This window comes from Macaca fascicularis, chromosome 6 (assembly GCF_037993035.2).
Source record: "Macaca fascicularis isolate 582-1 chromosome 6, T2T-MFA8v1.1".
Classification (NCBI taxonomy): domain Eukaryota; kingdom Metazoa; phylum Chordata; class Mammalia; order Primates; family Cercopithecidae; genus Macaca; species Macaca fascicularis.
In genome coordinates, this window is record NC_088380.1 from 66,471,855 (window position 1) to 66,495,286 (window position 23,432).

Below are 23,432 nucleotides of genomic sequence, written 5' to 3' on the forward strand. Positions count from 1 at the left end.
AGTATTCCCTGGTTACCTGAGATAATTTGAGCATAATTGTTCTTTGAAATCTGAGACTAGCTAACATATATACTATGTACTAGATTTTAGAAAATTTTAGGTATCTGAAAATGCAACTTTTTCCTCTCATCTGTTAATTTTGTCTTTTAGAAATTCTTCCTGTTAAATATCAAGGAACTCATTACCTCAAGTGATCTGCCCGCCTCAGCTTCCCAAAGTGCTAGGATTATAGGCGTGAGCCACCGCGCTCTGCTGTCTTTTTTTTTTTTTTTTTTTTTTTTTTTAATAGTAGCCATCCTAACAAGTATAAGGTGATAGCTTATTGTGATTTTAACTTGATTTCCCTGATGGCTAGTGATATTGAGAACCTTTTCATATACCTGTTGGCTATTTGTATGTTTTCTTTGGAGAAATGCCTGTTAGTTCCTTTGCCCATTTTAAAATCAATGTTTTTTTTTTTTTTTTTTTTTTTTTTTACTATTAAGCCATAGAAGTCACTTATATATTTTGGTTTTTAATCCTTTATGAGATATGGTTTGAAAATATTTGTCCTATTCCATAGGTTGCCTTTGTATCCTTTGCTTTGCACAAGTATTTTGGTTTGATGTAATCGGACTTATTTTTGCTTTTGTTGTTTTGTGCTTTTTGTGCTTTTGTGCTTTGGTGTCATATCCAAGAAATCATTGCCAAAGCCAACGTCGAGAAGCTTTTACCCTGTTTTTGTCTAAGAGTTTTGTAGTTTAAGGACTTACATTGAAGTCTTTAATTCATATTGAGTTGATTTTTATATACAGTGTGAGATAAGGGTCCAATTTCGTTCTTCTGCATGTGCATATCTAGTTTTCCCAATACCATTTATTTGAAGAGATTATCTTTTCTCTGCTGTGTGTTCTTGGCATAATTGTCAAAACTCACTTGCCCTCATGTGTGGGTTTATTACTAGGTTCTGTCTTCTGTTCCAATAGTTTACATGTCTGGTTTTATACTGGTACCATACTGTGTTGATTACTGTAGCTTTTAAATGTATTTTGAAATCAGACAGTGTGATGCCTCCAGATTTACTGTTTCTGCTTGAAATTGTTTTGGCTACTCAGTGTCTTTTTGTAATTTCATATGAATTTTAGGATTGTTGTTTCTATTTCTGGAAAAAAATAATTGGAGTTTTGGTAGAGATTGTGTTGAATCTGTAGATTGCTTTGGGTAGTATGAACACTTTAACAATATTAATTCTTCCAGTCCATGAACGTATCAGATATCATTGCATTTATTTGTGTCTGCTTTAAAGCATTTCTTTCATCAGTGTTTTATAGTTTTCAGTGTATAAGTCTTTCACTTCCTTAGTGTATTCCTAAGTATTTGACTTTTTTGATGTTATTGTAAGTAGGTTGTTTTCTTAATTTCCTTTTCAGATAATTTGTTGATAGTAGACATGCAATAGATTTTTGTATGTTGACTTTGTTTTTTTTTGAGACAGAGTCTCTCTCTGTCACCCAGGCTAGAGGACACTGACGCGATCTCAGCTCACTGCAACCTCTGCCCCCCTTGCCTAAGTGATCCTCCTAAGTACTGGGACTACAGATATGTGCCACTATGCCCAGCTAATTTTTGTATTTTTTGTAGAGATGCGGTTTCACCATGTTGCCCAGGCTGGTTTTGAACTCCTGGGCTCAAGTGATCCACCTGCCTCGGCCTCCCGAAGTGTTGGTACTATAGGCATGAGCCACCATGCCTGGCCTCTATATTGACTTTGTATCCTGCAACTTTGCAGAATTCATTCATTAGTCTGAACAGCTTTTTTTGCATGTGGAATCTTTGGGGCTTTCTATATGTAAGGTCGTCATCTGTGGCTTCTTCCTCTCTAATTTGGATGCCATTTATTTGTTTTTCTTGCCTACTTGCTCTTGCTAGGACTTCTGTTTTTGAATAGGAGTGGTGAGAGTAGGCATCCTTGTCTCATTACTAACCTTAGAGGAAAAGCTTTCAGTTTTTCACTCTTGAATATAATGTTAACTGTGGATTTGTCATATATGGCCTTCATTATGTTGAGGTGCATCCCTTCTATACCTGACACTAATTTTTATCATGAAAAAATTGAATTTTGTTGAATGCTTTTCCTGCATCTATTGAGATGGTCATACAGTTTTTGTGCTTCATTTTGTTAACGTGGTACATCACATTGATTTGCATAAGTTATCTCAATTTTTTTAGTGTTACTTATACATTTATAAAAGTTGTGAGCCAAGAAAAATTTATGCTGAGGTTTTTATGAAAACATTTTCTGCCAAACTTTATTTTCTATACTTTATATATTTCTATGTGGGTATATTTAGACACACATATATTTGGATTATCAGTGTGCCAAACATTATAATATCATTTCCTGAATTTTATATTTTATGTTTTTTAGTTAAAAAGAAAATGCTGGCTTTTGAATATGAAGTTCTCAAACACTTTTGAGAAACCAGATCAAAAGATGTATTAACCAAACTTTAAAGCTGATAATTTAAAATTGAGGTTTGCTAATCAGAAATAGAATTTTGCTTATAACTGAAGGGTGTTTTATACCTTTTGCGCTTCCTTTTTAAGAATATTAGTTGGATTTTACCTTTTGGTTTAACTTGAGAATCACTGTTTTATTTATTTTTAATGATTGAATTAAAATATTTCAAACATGAGAAGTAGAGAGAATGAGAAAGCAAACCTCCACATACCTAAAACTTACTTTTTACAGTTATACTTGTGGTTAAATATCATATTCTTCCTAACCCCCAGTTATCTTTCCTATATTATTTTGAAGCAGGTAAAAAGCATCTTGTCAATTTACCTATAAACATTTCAGTATGTATCTTTTAAACACAAGCACTCCTGTTTTTAAATGTAACAATAACATCATCATCATATATAGAAATAAAAAAATCCCTTAATATCATCAGATATCCAGCCATTCACATTTTCTTGGTTGTTTTATAATGTTATAATGTTCTGTTTATTAGCTGATCTGTTTACTTTTTTTTTTTTTTTTACAGTTTAAGTCTCTATAGAGTCTCCCTTTATCTTTTTAAAAACTGTTTTTCTGATTCCTGATGACTCTCCTTAGATGTCTTTTGCAGTATAGCCCTTAATTTACTTGAAATTAGCTGTCTGTACCCAGACAGACCCCAGTGAATATTACAGGCCAGTAGCTCCTCATAGTGCTGTGGTAGAATTACTTTAGTAGAACTGTACTCAATAAAGGGCTCCTTCACTTTCAGCCCCTGCTAGTGGGAAGCTTAAGACTGTCAGTATTAGGTGAAAGTTTTAGTTGCCTATGAGAAATAGGGAATGGGCTCATTGGGACACTCACCACATGTTATTGTTTGGGTTTGTTCTTTTGGTGTTTTCTTTCTTTCTTTCTTTTTTTTTTTTTTTTTTTAAAAAAACCTGTATTTTGTGTATAACCTGCATTAGTGATAATCAGGACTCCCTGTAGTAGCACTGGTGGCATTTTTGAATTTTTTTTTGCTTGACTGTTAACGTTTGCCACTTGCTCTTAGCCTTGCTCCTCTAATTTTGGGGTTTTCTCAGGACCTATTTTTGGAAAACTATATTGATTCTTTCTCGGCAGGCCTGTTCAGTTGTGCTGCTTCACAGGCCAGTCAGCACTGCTAAGTTTGCTTTTCATCTCATCCTATGTCATTTGTTAATTTTCTCATGTGACAGATAGTTATTGACTACTTATCTAAGCAAAACATCTGTTTTATGTATTTCAGACCTTTTGGCCTTAGTTTCTGACCTTTTAATGGTACCTTTGTTTTCTAGCATAGCTGTATCTCCTCTCATATATTCTTTAATAAATTCAGTTGGGTTTTGGGAGATAAAGGAAGTAAACATGATTCGTGGGCTATTTTAATCTGAAGTTTTAATATTTAATTTGTAACAAATTGAAAACACAATTTTTTCATTCATTTTGTTCTCAGCTTCTTATAAGCTTCCAATCTTTTTAGTAATACTTAAAGTAATGATGGCTATTATTTGTTGGGTGCTAACTCTGATTATTTCACATTTTTATACCAACCATGTAACCAGGGATTATTATCCTCATTTTAAATATGAAGTGATTGTTACGTTTCTGAATACTTAAATGTACTTTATATGCGTGTGCCTGGATATAAAGTAGATGCTGAAAAAGCAGCTATTCAATGAATTGAGATGTTTATGGACCTAGAGGCATAAAAACAAAAACAAAACAAAATATAAGAAAACCACAGAAAATGGTTTTTCTGTTAACTAGTTTTACAAAATCTTAAGACAGATGCTTAAGATAATACTTTTCTTTTTATTATGATAAATTGGCCAAATTATTCTTTAGGGACTGAAATATTGTCATTAGAAATAAGAGTATCTTTTCATAGTGTCATAACACCTCTAATGTGGTTCAGGTTTGGACTTGGTTTAGTCAGTAAATATAGTTTCATTGCCAGCCTCAAACTTGAGACACCCAGTCTTATTTTTTCCTTTTAGGATAAGTATATCAAAACCTATGTTATCCACTGTTACATGTAATTGTAGTCCTGCATTGTTTTAAATTATCTCACCTCAACATATTTATATTTAGAATTTAAATATGCTAAAAATTATAATGAATTAGTATGCAATTAAGTAGTTATTAAGGATCAAAAGAAATGAAATGGTCAGAATTACAAGTAAAGTCTCTGATTTTAGTAGCTATTGGAAGATCATCATATATTGCTCTTTTCAATGTGATATTTTCTCTTTAACATTTGGAAAATTATGAAGACATTTCAGATTTTTCCAGTAGATGGCAGTGAATAATTTAAAAAATTATAGATTCACTGTTAAATTTTTCTGGAATTGATTTGAAGGCATAATCATTTCTCTGAAATAAATGTATGTATTTTTTCTTCCAAATAAGCCCTGCACTACTGTTTTATAAACTAACTTTTAAGAAAAAGATTTTTAAATGATAATATAGATCATTCCCAATCAGTATGACAATTATATTTTGAAGAATTGATAAAAAAAAATTAAAAATCAAACATTTAATTTTTTTCAATAGTAAGTAACATACTTTCTTTAGTTATCAGAGATCCAGAGGTCACATGATGTAATCATCACCATGGGCTTCATCAGATTGATAGAATATCCTAAAATGTTTTGATTTTAGCAAAAACGTGCCTTCGGTTTAGTGATATCTATAAAAAGTTGAACTTACTTTAAAATACTTTGTTGAATATAAAATAATAATTTAAAAGTTTTTATACAAGTTGTTGTCTCAGGGTTGTTTGAAGGTTACATTTTTAATTTTCTGATCTTCATTTTGAAATTTCATGTCTTATGTTTTCTTCTGAGACTATTTCAAACACTTCCTGAATTCCCTTAGTTCGTGTGTATATGTGTTCATGCACTTAAACACTTAATTGTATTTTGTTGAAGGGGAAAAAAACCCCTTTTCCCTAACTTACACAAATAGTACCACATCTGTGTCACACTTTCAAAGAGAGAAAAACAGGAAGATGAAATGTGTTCACAGTCGTACCTGTCAGTTCTTTATGCTTTATGCTTACCAAGTTAAGCAACCTTAATCTTGAATTCTAGTTTTCCCTGCCATAGAAATATGAAGCGTTTTAACAGAAATGGAACTAATAATGGATGAGTGACTAAGCTAGGTTATGTTTCTAAGTGAGGTTGAAAATATTTCATGTAAGAGAAAAAGGGTTACTTGTCTCCTTTTGTTTTGAGGGTTTTATAATTCCTTTATATTAAGAATAGTAGTGTCAATTATAACAATAATGAGAATTAGTATTTCTTAAATACTGTGTATAGGCACTATTCCTAGCATTTGTTATGATTCACTGTATTTGTTGAAGAATATAATAAATGAGGGAAAATAGTGTGTCTAGTGTTGATTGGTTAATATCAGATAGCTATGAAACTCAATTTGCATTCTTTTCGTGTAAAACCCAGTTTATCTGCATCAGTGTAAATCACATGAAGCTATTACTTTTCATTTTTCCCCACTTTTCAAAGTACTACTCAGTCCAGCAGTTCCTTTCTGTTGCTGTTTGAAGACTCTGTGTGAGTTACTCTGCAAGAGTTATAAAAGTGAGTTGACGAGGTTGTTTTTGAGATTTTTCAGTTGAATCGGGTTTGGTAGAGATAGTATCTTCAGAACTATATGTCAGACTTCACTGTTTGATTGTTTGAATAAATTTCCATTCTTATAAAATGAATTGGAAATGTACCTGATTTTTTTAAAAATTAGGTTTGTTATTTTTACACTTAAAAGGCTGTTTTTTGCTTTTATTTTTATTTCCTTTTAGGTGACTGGTGCCTCCATCTTGTGGTCCAACTGACAAACTGCATCCTTTGCTAGAGATTGTTTACACTTTTTTCCCCCTCAGCTGAATAAATGACAGAAGATTATTTTCTGTTTTATTTATTAAAAATATAACTCTGATTAAACACACATCACCCTCAAAGAGGACAGAAGGTGCTCAGAAGGGACCACCTAAAGCAACCTGTTCAAGGATGAAGTCTTGTAAAATAAATTATTATTGTTGATGGTAGTGGTGATGGATGATGATGGCGGTGGTGGTGGTAGTGGTGGTGAATGAGAGAGAGGGTGAAGTGAAGTTCGATTTGCTCTTTATGTTCAGAAATGAAACCTAAAGTCTTCAGCCAAATTTACTATATAACTTGGCCAGGCATGGTGGTTCACGCCTGTAATCCTAGCACTTTGGGAGGCCAAGAGGGGGTGCATCATCTGAGGTCAGGAGTTCAAGATCAGCCAGGCCAACATGGTGAAACCCTGTCTCTATTAAAAATCCAAAAATTAGGCCTGGTGAGGTGACTCACTCCTGTAATCCCAGCACTTTGGGAGGCTGAGGTGGGCGGATCACGAGGTCGGGAGATCGAGACCATCCTGGCTAACATGGTGAAACCCCGTCTCTACTAAAAGTACAAAAAATTAGCTGGGCATGGTGGTGGGCACCTGTAGTCCCAGCTACTCGGGAGGCTGAGGCAGGAGAAGGGCGTGAACCTGGGAGGCGGAGCTTGCAGTGAGCTGAGATTGTGCCACTGTACTCCAGCCTGGGTGACAGAGTGAGACTGCGTCTCAAAAATTAAAAAAATAAAAAAATTAGCCAGGCATGGTGGCACATGCCAGTAATCCCAGCTACTCAGGAGGATGAGGCAGGAGAATCGCTTGAACCCAGGAGGCAGAGGTTGCAGTGAGCTGAGATTGCGCCACAGCACTCTACCCTGGGTGACAGAAGGAGACTCTGTCTCAAAAAAAAAAAATTTACTATGTAACTACAACCTTAGCTAATTATTAGAATTAAGAATGAATCAATGTCTGTGGTCCTAGTTACTCAGGAAGCTGAGGTAGCAGGATCACTTCAGCTCAGGAGTTTGAGGTTACAGTTAACTATGGTAGCATCACTGCACTCCAGCCTGAGTGACAGACCAAGACTCTTTCTCTAAAAAAAAAAAATCTTAAAAAAGAGTGAATTAAGTACTATTTTTTCCTCCAGCTTTATTGACATTTAATTTATACGTACAAATTGTGTATATTTTTATTGTTGAGTATGCTTGAACACAATAAATATATGTATACATTGATATATATACACTTCGTGATTACCACAATCAAGCTTAGGCAACATATCCTTCACCTCACATAGTTATCTTGTATTTTTTTGTGGTGAACAAGTACTGATTTTTTTAACATAGGTTTTCCGACAGAACTATGATAGCACAATATGACATTCTTCATTTCACATTTGTCTCCATGAAATTAACAGAAGTGTCATTTTTTGCAAAAGTTGAAAGCATCATCAAATTTTCTAAAGATTAATCAATGATTAATACTCTATTCACTGTCCTTTAAATATCTTTCATGTTCCAATTCTTATTGGTCTAACTACCTTGGCCACCTTTTCAATTAGAAAGTAATTTTCTCATGATGCTGTATTATTTTCATAGACTTCATGAAACTTTATCTCTTCTGAGATTTGCAATTTTACTTTGCATTCACCTTGTGCTACATTTATAAACATTAGAAAATTGTGTGGTGGCTCATGCCTGTAATCCCAGCACTTTGGGAGGCCGAGGTGGGCGGATCACGAGGTCAGGAGATCAAGACCATCCTGGTTAACACAGTGAAACCCCATCTCTACTAAAAAAATAGAAAAAATTAACCAGGCGTGGTGGCACACATCTGTAGTCCCAGCTACTCAGGAGTCTGAGGCAGGAGAATCGCTTGAACCCTGGAGGCAGAGGTTGCAGTGAGCCAAGATCATGCTACTGCACTCCAGCCTAGTAATAAAGTGACACTCCATCTTAAAAAAAAAAAAATTGGAGAGATTGACTTATAAACAAAGTGATTGTCTTTCTCTTTTTTTTTTTTGACAGAGTCCTGCTCTGTAGCCCAGGCTGGACTGCAGTAGCACAATCTCGGCTCACTGCAACCTCCACCTCCCAGGTTCAAGCGATTCTCCTGCCTCAGCTTCCCAAGCAGTTGGAACTACAGGTGCGTGCCACTATGCCTGGCTAATTTTTGTATTTTTAGGAGGCAGGGTTTCACCATGTTGGTGAGGCTGGTCTCAAACTCCTGACCTCGTGATCCACCTGCCTCTGCCTCCCAAAGTGCTGGGATTGCAGGTGTGAGCCACTGTGCCCAGCCAAGATTGTCTTTTAAAGATGAGGTAGAGATTCTAATATTGAGTAGATGTCTAAATATCCCCTAATATAAGTTGCATAGTGAAGATTTTTATTCACATTGAAACTATTGTTTTCCTACATATACTAGGAACTTCAGTTACTCTGTTAATGAGTACACAGTCAGTGAGGAATTCATGGATGTAAATAACTCTGCAACTTGCCTTCCCCTCACTGGCAAGATTTTTGAAAAGGGAGTCAACCTACTGACTTCATCCCTCATCTAGAATTCATCTTTCCCTAAGTGTAATTGTACTGCAATCATCTTTCCGTAAGTGTAATTGTACTGCATTTCCCATTTGGATTATAGGCGATTGCTTGTATAGCTAGGTCCCTGACTCTGTGTTCTTCTGGACATTTTCTAGATTGTAGCAGGTGTTCAGCAAAACTTGTTCATCCATTTGACTGATATTTATTGTATAGCTACTGTGGGCCAGGCACAGCCCTAAGCATTTGAGATACTATATCAGTAAACAGAATACTGAAAAATCTGTGCTTTTACTGAGCTTACATTGTAGCTGAAGGAGTCAGATGGTTTTAAAAACTGTCATAGTTGTTACAGTGTGGTGAGTGTCAAGAGAAAGGAAAAACTAGGTTAGAGTTGAGATCAGAAGTGTGGCGATAGAGCGTGGGTTGAAATCTTAAATGCAATGGTTAGGGTAGATTCATTGAGAAGGTGATATTTGAACAGAGACTTGAAGGGAGTGAGGAAGTTAGCTAAGTGGATATCTGGAGCAAGAGCACACCAATCAGAGGGAATAGCAGTATACATTTTACTTTCACTGTGAATAAAATGGGGAATTATTCCATGATTTTTAGCAAAGGAGTTACATAATCTAATTTATGATTTTAAAAGGATTGCTGAATTTTTTTTTAAATTGAGAATAGAATGTAGCAGGCACAGATTGAAGCAGGAAGATCATTTAAGAGACTTTTTCGATGTTGTTTTTGTTTTAACTCTTCAACAATTTTAGACTTACAGAAAAGTTGCAAGAATAATACAAAGAATTCTCACATACTTTCCCCAAATCAACCAGATGTTACTGTTATACCACATTTGGTTCATCTTTCCAATTTTTAAGATTTATTTTTTAAATTAACAAATAAGATGTATGTATTTATGATGTACAGCATAATGTTTTGATATATGCATATATTGTGGAATGGCTAACTCAAGCTAATTAATTGTGTATTACCTCATAATTATTTTTTTGTGGTGAGAACACTTAAAATCTCTCTTAGCACTTACCAAGTATACAACACTTTGTTTTTTCTTTTTTTTGGGGGGAGACAGAGTCTTACTCTGTCACCCAGGCTGGAATGCAGTAGTGCCATCTTGGCTCACTGCAACCTCTGCCTCCCGGGTTCAGGCGATTCTCCTGCCTCAGCCTCCTAAGTAGTTGGGATTGCAGGCGTGCACCACCATGTCTGGCTAATTTTTGTGTTCTTTGGTAGAGACAGGGTTTCACCATGTTGGTCAGGCTGGTCTTGAACTCCTGACCTCAAGTGATCTGCCTGCCTTGGCCTCCCAAAGTGCTGGGATTACAGGTGTGAACTACCACACCCAACCACGTAACGTTAACTACCGTTACCATGTTGGACAATGGAACTGTTGAACTTACTCCATTCTGTCAAAAAATGTTCATATCCTTTGACCAACATTTCCCCGATACCTACCACCCACCAGACTCTGGTAACACCTCCTGTTCCTGCCCTTTTTTGACCCAGGTGCCTTACCATTTTCAGATGACTTTCATTAACTAAATCCTTTGTCACATATTTTTTGTCGTTCTTCATGTTGTGGATGTTGCTATGTCTGAGAATAGTTTAATGCAGTACTAGGAAGAGGTTCCCAAACCTGGCCAATTATCAGAATTTCCCCAAATACACTAACGTAATTAGAATCTCCCTGGGTTTTTCTGATTTTTCAACTAGGTCTATGAACAACTGACATGACAGATATAGAAGACAGAAAAATTGTACTGACCTGAGCCAATACCTAAAGTAAATGGTTTCAAATCTGACTTGACATAGCTGAGAACATAATTTTCCTCCAACTTTATTAAGGTATAATTGACAAAAATTGTGTATATATTTACGGTGTACAACGTGATGTTTTGATATATGTATACATTGTGAAATGATTAAATCAAGCTAATGAATATATCCACACCTCACAGACTTATTTTTTTGTGGTGAAAACACTTAAGATCTACCTTCTTAGCAATTTTCAAGTATATACATTACTATTAGATATAGTCACCATGCTGTACAATAGATCTCTTGAACTTATTCATCCTGTTTAAGTCAAACTTTGTACTCTTTGACCAGTGTATCCCCATTTCCCCACCCCTAGCCCCTGGCAACCACCATTCTACCATTTGTTCCTATGAGTTCAGCTTTTTAAAGATTCCACATGCAAGTGAAATCATGTGGTATATTTGTCTTTTTGTGCCCGTCTTATTTCACTTAGCGTAGTATCTTCCAGGTTCATCCATGTTGTCATAAATGGCAGATTTCCTTCTTTTTAAATGTTTAATAGAGTTTCATTGTGTCTATATACCACATTTTCCTTATCTGTTCATCTGTCAATAGACACTTAAGTTAATTCCTTATCTTGATTATTCTAAATAATGCTACAGTGAACATGGGAGTGTAGATAACTCTTTGGCATACCGATTTCATTTCCTATGGATATATACCCAGTAGTGGGATTGCTAGATCATATGGTAGTTCTATTTTTAGTTTTTTGAGAAATCTCCATATGGTTTTTCCATAATGGCTATACTAATTTACATTCCCACCAAGAGTGTGCAAGGTTTTCCTTTTCTCTTCATTGTCGACAACACTTGTTACCTTTTGTCTTTTTGATACTAACCATTTGAATATGTGCGAAGGTATCTCTTGTTGTGGTTTTAATTTGCATTTTCCTGATGATTATTGATACTGAGTATTTTCTTCATATGCCTGATGGCCATTTATATGTCTTCTTTTGAGAAGTGTCTTTTTAGATCTTTTACCCAATTATGAATTGGTTATTAGTTTTTTTTTCTGTTGAATTAAGTTCCTTATATGTTTTGGATATTAAACCTTTATCCAGTGTACAGTTTGGAGATACTTTCTTCCATTCTGAAGGTTGTGTCTTTACTCTGTTGATTATTTTGTTGTGCTGAAGCTTTTTAATTAGAGGTAATCCCACTTGTTTATTTTTGCTTTTCTTGCCTGTGTTTTTGGGGTCATAGCCAACAAATTATTGCCAAGGCCAAAAAGCGTTCCCCTCTGTTTTCTTCTAGTTTTACAGTACAAACGCTGTGTTTAAGTCTTTAATCTATTTCAAGTTGATTTTTGAATATGGTGTGAGATGAGGGTCTAATTTCATTCTTTTGCATGTGGATATCCAGTTTTCCAAGCATCATTTATTGAAGAGACTTTCCTTTTCCCATCTGTGTTCTTGGCATCTTTTTAAAAATCTATTGATGGTAAGTGCATGGCTTTATTTCTGGACATTCTATTCTGTCCTAATGGTCTTTGTACTAATACGATGTTGTTTAGCTACTTTAGCCTTATAGTAGATTTGGAAATCAAGTAGTGTGGTGCCCCAGCCTTGTTCTTTCTGCTCAAGATTGCTTTGGCTATTTAGAGTCTTTGGTGGCTTCATTGAAATTTTAGGATTGTTTTTCACTATTTCTGTAAAAAATGTTATTGGAATTTTGATAGGGATTGCACTGAATCTGTAGATTGCATAGGGTAGTATGAATATTTAGCCAATATTAATTCTACCAATACATGAAACAGAATATCTTTCCATTTAGTTGTGTACACTGCAGTTTCTTTTGTCAGTGTTTTATGGTCTTCAGTATATGGATTTTTCACCTCCTTGGTGAAGTTTATTCCTAAATATTGTATTAATATTATTTTGTAGCTATAGTAAATGGAATTGATTTTTTTATTCTTTTATTGGATAGTTTATCAGTGTATAGAAACACTACTGATTTTTTGTGTCTTGATTTTTGTACCCTGCAACTTCACTAAATTTATTAGTAACAGTTTTTTGGTGGTTTTTAGAATTTTTTTTTTTTTTTTTTTGAGACGGAGTCTCGCGCTGTCGCCCGGGCTGGAGTGCAGTGGCCGGATCTCAGCTCACTGCAAGCTCCGCCTCCCGGGTTTGCGCCATTCTCCTGCCTCAGCCTCCCGAGTAGCTGGGACTACAGGCGCCCGCCACCTCGCCCGGCTAGTTTTTTGTATTTTTTAGTGGAGACGGGGTTTCACTGTGTTAGCCAAGATGGTCTCGATCTCCTGACCTCATGATCCATCCGTCTCGGCTTCCCAAAGTGCTGGGATTACAGGCTTGAGCCACCACGCCCGGCCGGTTTTTAGAATTTTTTTAAAGAATATAACATCTTGTTGTCTGTTAACAGATACAGTGTAACATCTTCCTTTCTGATTCAGATGTCTTTTATTTATTTTTCTTGCTTAATTGCTCTTGCTAGTATTTCTGGTACTATGTTGAATAGAAGTGGTGAGAGTGAGCATCCTTGTCTTGTTTCAGATCTTAGAGAAAGAGCTTTCAACTTTTTACTATTGAGTATGTTAACTATGTTTATCATATATGGCCTTTATTGCATTGAGATATATTCCTTTTATATCTAATTTGTTGAAATTTTTTTTTTAATCATGAAAGAGTGTTGAATTTTGTTGAATGCCTTTTCTACATCTATTGAGATGATCATAGGGTTTTTGTCCTTCATTCTGTTATTAGAGTTTATCACATTTATTGGTGTGCATTGGTGAACCATTCTTGCATTCCAGGGATAAGTCTCACTTGATCATGGTGAATGATATTTTTAAGGTGCCCTTGAATTATGTTTGCTAATATTTTGTTTAGGGATTTTGCATCTATGCTCATCAGGAATATTGGCATATAATTTTCTTTTTTCTTAGTGTCCTTTTCTGGCCTTGGTATCTAGTAATGTTGGCATTATGAAATGAGCTTGGACGTTTCCCTTCTCTTCAATTGTTTTGGAAGAGTTTGAGAAGGATTGGTGTTAGGTCTTCTTTAAATGTTTGGTAGAATTCAGCAGTAAAGCCATCAGGTTATGGGCTTTCCTTTAGTGAGAGACTTTATTACTGATCCAGTCTCCTTATTTGTTACTGGTCTGTTCAGATTTTATATTTTTTCATGATTAAGTTCTGTTAATTGTATGTTTCTAGGAATTTATATATTTATTCTAGGTTATACAATTTGTTGGGAAATAAGTGTTCATAGTAGTCTTTTATGATCTTTTGTATTTCGTTCTGTAGTATCTGTTGTTGCTTCCCCTTTCATTTCTGATATTATTTATTTGTATCTTCTCTCCTTTTTCTCAGTCTATCTAAAGGTTTGACCATTTTTAAAAACTCTTTTAGAAAACCAATTTCTTAGTTTCACTGATCGTATCTATTGGATTTCTAGTCTCCATTTCCTTTTTATCTGCTCTGATATTTGTTATTTCTTTTCTTCTGCTAACTTTGGGCTAAAAATTTAGCCCAAACTAAGTAGTTTGTTCTTTTCTACTTCCTGAGGCATAGTGTTAGATTGCATATTTGAGATTTTTTTTAAAGTAAGTGTTTATTGCCTTAAATTTTCATCATAGAACTACTTTTGTTACATGCTGTATGTTTTGGTATGTTATGTTTCCATTTTGGTTTTTTGAAAAATTTTTTTATTTAAAAATATTTTTAGTTTTTAATTTTTGTGGGTACATAGTAAATGTATATATTTATAGGTTACATGAGATATTTTGATATAGCTATGCAATGAATAATAATCAAATCAGGGTAAATGGGGTATTAATCACCTCAAGCATTCATCCTCTGTTTTGTGAACAATTATACTCTTCTAGTTATTTTAAAATGTAAAATTATTTTTGACAGTTGTCACCCTGTTGTTCTATCAAATACTAAGTCTTATTCATTCTTTCTATTTTTTTATACCACTTAACCATCTCCACTTCCCCACGACCCCTCTAATACCCTCCCTAGCCTCTGGTAACCATCCTTTTCTGCTCTCTATCTTCATGAATTCAGTTGTTTTAATTTTTAGCTCCCACAAATAAGTGAGAACATGTGAAATTTGTCTTTCTTGTGCTGGGCTTATTCCACTTTACATAATGACCTCTGGGCCCATTCATATTGTTGCAAATGACAGGATTGCATTCTTTTTTGTGGCTGAATGGTACTCCATTGTGTATTTGTACCACATTTTCTTTATTCATTTGTCTGTTAATGGACATTTAGGTTGCTTCCAAATCTTCATTATTGTGAATAGTACTACAGTAAACACGGGAGTGGAGATATCTCTTTGATATACTGTTTTCTTATCTTTTGGGTATGTACCTGGTGGGGGATTGCTGGATGGTATGTTAACTCAATTGTTAGCTTTCTGAGGAGGCTCCAAACTGTAACCCATAGTGATTGTACTAATTTACATTCCTACCAACAGTGGACAAGGGTTCTCTTTTCTCCACATCCCTGTCAACACTTGTTATTGCCTGCCTTTTTTATATAAGCCATTTTAACCAGAGTGAGATGATATCTCATTATAGTTTTGATTTGCATTTCTCTGATGATGAACGATATTGTGCACCTTTTCATATACCTGTTTGCAATTTGTATGTCTTCTTTTGAAAACATGTATTCAGATGTTTTGCCCATTTTAAAATTGGATTATTAGTTTTTTTTCCCATAGAGTTGAAAACAGAATATAGAGCTCCTTCTATATTCTGGTTATTAATCCCTTGTCAGATGGGTAGTTTGCAAATATTTTTCCCCCATTCTGTGGATTGTCTCTTCACTTCGTTGATTGTTTTCTTTGCTATGGAGAAGCTTTTTAACTTAATGTGATCCCATTTATCCATTTTTGCTTTGGTTGCCTGCACTTGTAGGGTATTACTCAAGAAATCTTTGCCAAGACCAATATCCTGGAGAGTTTCCCTACTGTTTTCTTTCAGTAGTTTTGTAGCTTGAGGGTGTAGATTTAAGTCTTTACTCCATTTTGATTTGATTTTTGTATATATTAAGAGATAGTGGTCCAATTTCATTTTTCTGCATATGGATATCCAGTTTTCCCAGCATCATTTATTGAAGAGAATGTCATTTCCCCACTCTGCGTTCTTGGCACTTTTGTTGAAAATGAGTTCACCGTAGGTGTATAGATTTATTTCTGGGTTCTGTATTCTGTTCCACTGACCTATGTATCTGTTTTTATGCCAGTACCATGCCATTTTGGTTATTATATCTCTGCAGTGTAATTTGAAATCAGGTAACGTGATTCCTCCAGTTTTGTTCATCTTGCTTAGAATAGCTTTGGCTATTCAGGGTATTTTGTGGTTCTATATACATTTTAGGATTGTTTTTCTGATTTCTGTGAAGAATGTCATTGGTATTTTGATAGGAATTGCCTTAAATCTGTAGATTGCTTTGGATAGTATGGACATTTTAACAAAATTGATTCTTCCAATCCATGAACATGGAATATCATCCTATTTTTTGCATGTGTGTCTTCTTCAATTTCTTTCATCAGTGTTTTATAGTTTTCATTGTAGACATCTTTCACTTTTTTGGTTAAGGTAATTTTTAGGTATTTTAGTTGTACTTATTAATGGGATTTCTTGATTTCTTTTGAAGATTGTTTGCTACTGATTTTTTTGTATGTTGATTTTGTATCCCACAACTTAATTTATTTTTCAATTTCAATAGATTTTTGGTGGAGTATTTAGGTTATTCCAAATATAAGATCATATCATTTGCAAACAAGAATAATTTGACTTCTTCCTTTTCAGTTTGGATGCCCTTTATTTCTTTCTCTTGCCTGATTGCTCTAGCTAGGACTTCAAGTACTGTGTTAAATAACAGTGGTGACAGTGGGCATCCTTGTTGTATTCCAGATCTTAGTGGAAAGGCGTTTAGTTTTTCTCCATTCAATATGATAGCTGTAGGTCTCTCATATATGGCTTTTGTTAATGTTATGTTGGGGTATGTTCCTTTTATACCTTGTGTGTTGAGGATTTTGATCATGAAGGGATATTGAATTTTATCAAATGCTGTCTTAGCCTCAGTTGAAATAATCATATGACTTTTCCTCTTTATTCTGTTGATAGAATCTATCACATTAATTGATTTGCGTATTTTGAACCATATTTGCATCCCTGGAATGAATAGCACTTAGTCACAATTAATAATTTTTTAATGTGTTCTTGAATTCAGTTTGTTAGTATTTATTGAGGATTTTGCATCAATATTCATCAGTGACATTGGACTGTAGTTTCCCTTTTTTGATGTGTCTTTATCTAGTTTTGGTATCAGGTTAATACTGGCCTTGTAGAATGAGTTTGGAAGTATTCCCTCCTCTTCTGTTTTTCCAAGTAGTTTGAGTAGGACTGGTATCTGTTCTTTGAGTTTTTAGTAGAATTCAGCAGCAAAATCACCAGTCCTAGGCTTTTCTTTGCTGGGAGACTTTTTATCATGACTTTGATCTCATTACTTGTTATTGGTCTTTTCATGTTTTGGATTTCTTCATGATTCAGTCTTGGTAAGTTGTATATGTCTGAGGAATTTATCCATTTCTTCTAGGTTTTCCAATTTATTGTCATATAGTAGCTCATAGTAGCTGTTAATGATCCTTTGAATTTCTGTGATATTAGTTGTGATGTCTGCTTTTTCATTTCTGATTTTATTTATTTGAGTTTTCTCTTTTTCTTTATTACTCTGGCTTTAATTTGTGTCTGTCTCAGATATTTTTAATTTTCCTTTTAATTTTCTTCTTTGACGCAGGAACCTGTTGTTTCATTTCCATGTATTTGTAAATTTTCTGGTTTTCTTCCTGATACTGATTTCTAGTTTTATACCATTGTGTTAGGAAGGATACTTGATATGATTTTTGTCATATATTTGTTGAGACTTGTTTTGTGGCCTACCGTCTGATCTATCCTGGTGAATGTTCACTGTGCACATCAGAAGAATGAATTATGCAGCTGTCAGATGGATTGCTTTCTATATGTCTACTGTGTGTTTGGTGTAAAGCATGCGTCAGGCCCAGTGTTTTCTTATGATTTTCTATCTGGATCATTTATCCGTTGTTCAAATTGAGATAGTGAAGTCCCTACTATCATTGTATTGCAGTTTGTCTCTCTCTTCAGATCTATTAATATTTGCTTTTTATACTTAGGTGCTCTAATGTTTGGTGTACATCTATTTAGTATTGTTATTTTGGTGAGTTGACCTCTTTTATCTTGGTGAGTTGACCTCTTTGTCATTATATAACACCTTTTTTTTGGTCTCTTACTGCTTTTGACTTAATGTCTATTTTATCTCATACAAATATAGCTACACTCACTCTCTTTTGGTTTTCGTTTTTATGAAATATCTTTTTCATTGCTTCATTTTCAACCTATGTATGTCCATCAAGGTGAAATGAATGTCTCTATTTTTTTTTGAAATGGAATCTTGCCCTGTTGCCCAGGCTGGAGCACAATGGCTCAATCTCGGCTCGCTGCAACCTCTGCCTCTTAGGTTCAAGCTATTCTCCTGCCTCAGCCTCCCGAGTAGCTGGGATTACAGGCATGTGGCCACCACGCCTGGCGAATTCTTTGTATCTTTAGTAGAGATGGGATTTCACCATGTTGGTCAGGCTGGTCTTGAACTCCTGATCTCATGGTCTGCCCACCTCAGCCTCCCAAAGTGCTGGGATTACAGGTGTGAGCCACCACACCCAGCCATGAATGTCTCTATTAAGCAGCATATAGTTGGGTCTTGTTTTTGTTAAAAATTTATTCAGCGACAATATGTGTTTTCATTACAGATTTTAATTCACAATAATTATTGATAAGGATTTACTACTGCAGTTTTCTTAACTGTCTTCTGGTTGTTTATAGATTCTTTGTTTCTTTCTTACTCTTACTGTCTTCCGATGTTATTAGATAAATTTCTGTAGTGATATGTTTTGATTTTTTACTTTTTATATTTTCTGTATCTATTATAGGTGTTTGTGGTTATAATGAGGCTTACTGAAAATATAGTTACAACAGGATATCTAAAGCTGATAACAACTTAACTTTGTTTGCATAAAATAACTATGATTTTACTCCAACTCTCTTACATTTTACGTTTTTGATCCTACAATTTACATCTTTTTATATTGTGGTTCTCTTAAAAATTAATATAGCCTTTATCTTAACCTTTAGTTTTTAACCTTTTAGCCTTTATACTGAAGGTTCACACACTACCATTACAATATTTGAGTATTTTTAATTTGACTATATACTTACTTCTACCACATATTTTCACATTACTAATTAGTATCTTTTTTTCCCCAAGTTGAAGAACTCTGTTTAGCATTTGTTGTAAGGCCGGTCTAATGGTGATGAACTCTCTTAACTTTTGTTTTCCTATCTTTCCTTCATTGCTGAAGAACAGCTTTGCCAAGTAAAGTATTTTGGTTGGCAGTTATTTTTCTTTAGTCCTTTAATATATAATTCCACTTCCTCCTGGCCTATAAGGTTTCTGCTGAGAAATCCACTGACAGCCTTATTAGAATTTTCTTATGAGTGATGTACTGCTTTTCTTTTACTGCTTTTGGGATCCTCTCTTTGTCTTTGATTTTTGACACCATAACTGCAATGTGTCTTAGTATGGTCTTTTTTTGTGTTCAATTTGATTGGAAATCTTTGACCTTCCTATACCTGGATATTTACATCTTTCTTTATTTTTGGGACATTTTAAGCTATTGTTTCTTTCAGTAAGCTTCCTACTCCTTTCTGTCTTACCTCCTATAATGCAATGGTTTTCTCTGTTTCTGCCTCACAAATTCTATAGGCTTTCTTCACTTCTTTTCATTATTTAATCTTTTTTTCCTCAGACTATATATTTTCAAATAACCCATATTTGAATTCACAGATTCTTCTGCTTGATCGGTTTTTGTTGTTGTTGTTGTTGTTGTTGTTGTTAGGTTTTTAAAAGAGATGGAGCCTTGCTGTGTTGCCTTGGTTGGTTTCAAATGATCTTCCCACCTCAGACTCCCTGGTAGCTGGGACTACAGCCATGTGCCACCTTACCTGACTTGCTTTATGAGTTTTAATGGTGATGCTTCCTATTATAGTTTTCATTTTATTCATTGTATTCTTCACCTCCATAATGTATTTTTTAAATGCTTTTAATCTCATAAATTTTTCATTTTGTTCATTTATTGTTTTCTTTATTTTTGTTAAATTATTTCTTTGCATTTTCTTGTTTGATGAAATTCCTATTTTAATTTTTTGTTGGACAGTTCATTGATTTTTATTTTTTGGGGGTTCACCAATTGAGAAATAATTGTGTTCTTTTTCTGGTGATATGCTTCCATAGTTTTTCAAGTTTCTTGTTGTCTTACATTGATGTCTGCACATTTGGTGGAACAGTTATCTCTTCCAGACTTTATAGACTGGTTGTGGAGGGGAAATAACTTTTCCTATAAGAGAGTTTATAGGTCTTGGCTTGGTGGGGTGTAGTGGTTCTGGCAACGGTGATGATGCAGCAGTTTAGTCTCTGCATCACTTTGTCAGCTGTGGTTGCCATTGACAAAGTTTGCAGGAATCCTCAGCAGCTAACGTTGTGTATTTCTACAACAGTGGCAAGGGCTATTGGGATCTCCTATGTCAGTGCCTGCTAGGTTCCTCTCAATCTTTTTTTTGTCCCCACTGGTGAAGTGGTACCTGAGGGAATTCTTCCTGGTATTAGGTCTCAGTTATGGGCTCACTTGTGCTTGTGGTGGCAATGTTGTCTGAGTCATGGGTGGGCATAGTGCAGGCATAGACCTGGGGTCTGATGTGTGACACTCACAGAGTGGCCATGGCTTGGGGAATCAGGAGTACATGTGATTGGGAGAAGTGCCCACCTTGGTCCAGGAGCAGCACAGCAGTAGCTGCTTCTTGTGTGCAGCCACTTCTCACTTTTTGGAGTTTCCTGGCTTGAATTATTATTGGTTACCTCAGTGGCAAAAGATGCTGCTGTCCTCTGTGGAGCAGGCTGTGGGGGACTTTGTGATTGATACTTGTAGCCTCTGCCTTTCTTATTTGTTTCTAGCTGTCTCCTGCCATCTTAGGTGTTTTGATCCCACCAGTGATCCTTGCTTTGTGGATATTCTTTGTTTTTTTGCTTCATTGTATTGCTACAGATTCTTAAATGAGGCCTTACACTCTCCCTGGGCTATTTTGTTCTGTGAATTGCTGTCTATTTTTTTTTTTCTTTTTTTTTTTCTCCTGTGGGGATGAAGGCTGGTATCTCCTACTCTGCCATCTTGGTGTGTCACCTGTCACATTTTTTTACTGAGACATTTGATAGTATATTGTAGATACTGTTTGCACCATATTATCCCTGAATGTGGCAATTCTTTTACATAACCATAGTAGAGTGATTAAAATCAGGAAATTAACATTGATTCAATACCTGATTTCAGTATCTAATTTATAGACCTTGTGCTAGGTCATTTTTGCGTTGCTATAAAGAAATACCTGAGACTGGGTAATTTGTAAAGAAAAGCACAGTTCCACAGGCTATACAAGCATGGTGCTAGAATCTGCTCAACTTTTGAGGAGGTCTCAGGAAACTTTTACTTATGGAAGAAGGTGAAGTGGGAGCTTGCATGTCACGTGGCAAGAACAGAAGCAAGAGTAGGAGAGAGGTGCCACGTACTTTTAAACAGTTGGATCTAGTGGGAACTCACTATTGTGAGGACAGCACCAAGCCACGAGGGACCCTCCCCCATGACCCAAACACCTCCCACTAGGCCCCACCTCCAATAATGGGGATTACATTTCAACGTAAGATTTAAAGGGTATGCATATCCAAACTATATCAGACCTTAACCAAATTTTGTGAAGTGTTTCTATAATGTCCTTTATAGCAAAAGAATATGTTGCCTCATTCATTACATTCGCCTTTCTTTAATTTTCTTTAATCTGGAACAGTTCCTTAACCTGTCCTTGTATTTCATGACATTGATGTTTTTGAAGAGTATAAAAAGTTAGTTATTTTGTAGACTATCTCTTATTTGATTTTGTTTGATTATTTTCTCATGACTAGATTTAACCTATGTATTTTTTGCAGGAATACCACAGAAGTGATGTGTTCTCAGTCACTATATCAAGAGGGACATGATACTGATTTTTCCCATCAATGGTGATGTTAACTTTGATCATTTACTAATTTGCTTTGGTTGCCTGCACTTGTAGGGTATTACTCAAGAAATATTTGCCAATCAGTAGCTGACTCCTTGGTCAAAAAGGAGTGATCCATAAAGTAGAGGGAAAATTATGAAAGTCAGGTGCCCTGGAAACCAAATAAATTTTTTTAACAAGAAGGGAGGGAAAGGAAGGGAGGAAAAATGTTACTGATGCTACTGATAGTTCAAGTACGATATGCCGTTAGAATTAAGAACTGGGTTTAGCAGCATGTAGGTCATTGATAACAATGACGGGAGCAGTTTGTGGAATTAAATTATAAGTAGCAATACAATACTTTTAAAGTAGTTGTTGTCAATTTTGTGCCCTTGGCATATGAGCAGGATGAAGATGATCCAAATAGCGTGGCCTCTGGCCATCACTTGTTTTAAAAGAACTGCTAATCTTTGTTCTAATTTTGTATACTGGGTTTCCACGTAATATTGTCTTTGGGATTGGTAGTTATAAGGGTCTGCTATAAAGTAAATAAATTCACTAACAGTTTCAAAAATAATAAAGAACTTTTTAAAGAACATATTACTAGGTGTAAATTTTTAAAAAAATTTAACGGTAATTTTTTGTTGTAATAATGTCTCTAATTCTAGTATCAAATGAAGTAGACTTTGATTAGAATGTATGTGTTTTTTTTTTTTTAGCTTCTCTTAATGTGTAAGCTTAAAGCTTTTTTAGGTTTTATGTATGCCCTTAGACTCATTCATTTCTTTAAATTTGTCAGACTCTTCTACACTAATATTCACATATTAATAGTCTTTCTGTCCTCAGCACTCATGATGATCCTTAACATATAGTTGATATTTAGTCAGTGTTTTTTAAATTGAAAGAAATGGACCCCATGGGGGTAGACTTTGGCTTACCTTGTCTCATTTCTTTTCTTGCAGTGCTTCTGCTGGCCTCTCTCTTAAGCAGTAGAAGAATAAAAAGTAGTTTCTTTGAGGATATAAAAGCCCTTGAGATAGTTTCACTTTAAGTTTAAAAGATTTTCTTGTCATTTTACCTCTAAAATTTGATTTTCACTTTTCTTTTTAGTATGTATTTTCTGAACCTTCCTATTGTGCATTTTAAATGAACCTATATTTAGTAACTGTTCCCAGCAGTGCCTTTTTCTTTTTCTTAAGGAACCTGATACGTTGTTCTATGGCTATGTGGTATTTAGGGAGGCAGATGGTATAATAGAAGGAGAAATGAGCAGTCCATCAAAACCAGGGCCAGCTTCTGCCACTTTCATTCATCTTTTTAGTAAATAATTATTGAACATCTATCTTCTCTGTGCCAGGTATTTACTGGAAGTTTGTCTGTGTTTGTGTTTTAATTAATAGACTTTATTTTCTTGGAAATGCCATTTTCACAAATTATTTTCTTTTAGATACTAAGATCTAAAAGAACAAAAGAAAGCATACAAACAGCAAAGAAGTAAATGAAAAGCTACCCACATGTAGGAATTGTGGGAGTTACAATTCAAGA

The 23,432-nt window shown here is 34.9% G+C and overlaps 1 protein-coding gene across 10 annotated transcripts in view; it reads left to right on the forward strand.

The window, feature by feature from the left end:
- NDUFAF2 (NADH:ubiquinone oxidoreductase complex assembly factor 2) overlaps positions 1 to 23,432 on the forward strand; it is a 197,697-nt gene that overhangs the window by 6,890 nt on the left and 167,375 nt on the right. For 2 of the 10 annotated variants that reach the window (XM_073993493.1, XM_073993490.1), the window contains exons 1-2: positions 8,412 to 8,530; positions 21,838 to 21,909. The exons of 6 other annotated variants lie outside the window; for them this stretch is intronic. Coding sequence is in view for 3 of the 4 variants with exons in the window: in XM_073993490.1 (XP_073849591.1) it covers positions 21,885 to 21,909 (25 nt within the window). In the remaining variant the exon portion in view is untranslated. Of the gene's footprint in view, positions 1 to 8,411; positions 8,531 to 10,664; positions 10,786 to 21,837; positions 21,910 to 23,432 lie in introns of those variants that run through there. 2 more of the 10 variants (XM_073993492.1, XM_073993491.1) reach the window with 2 other exon arrangements.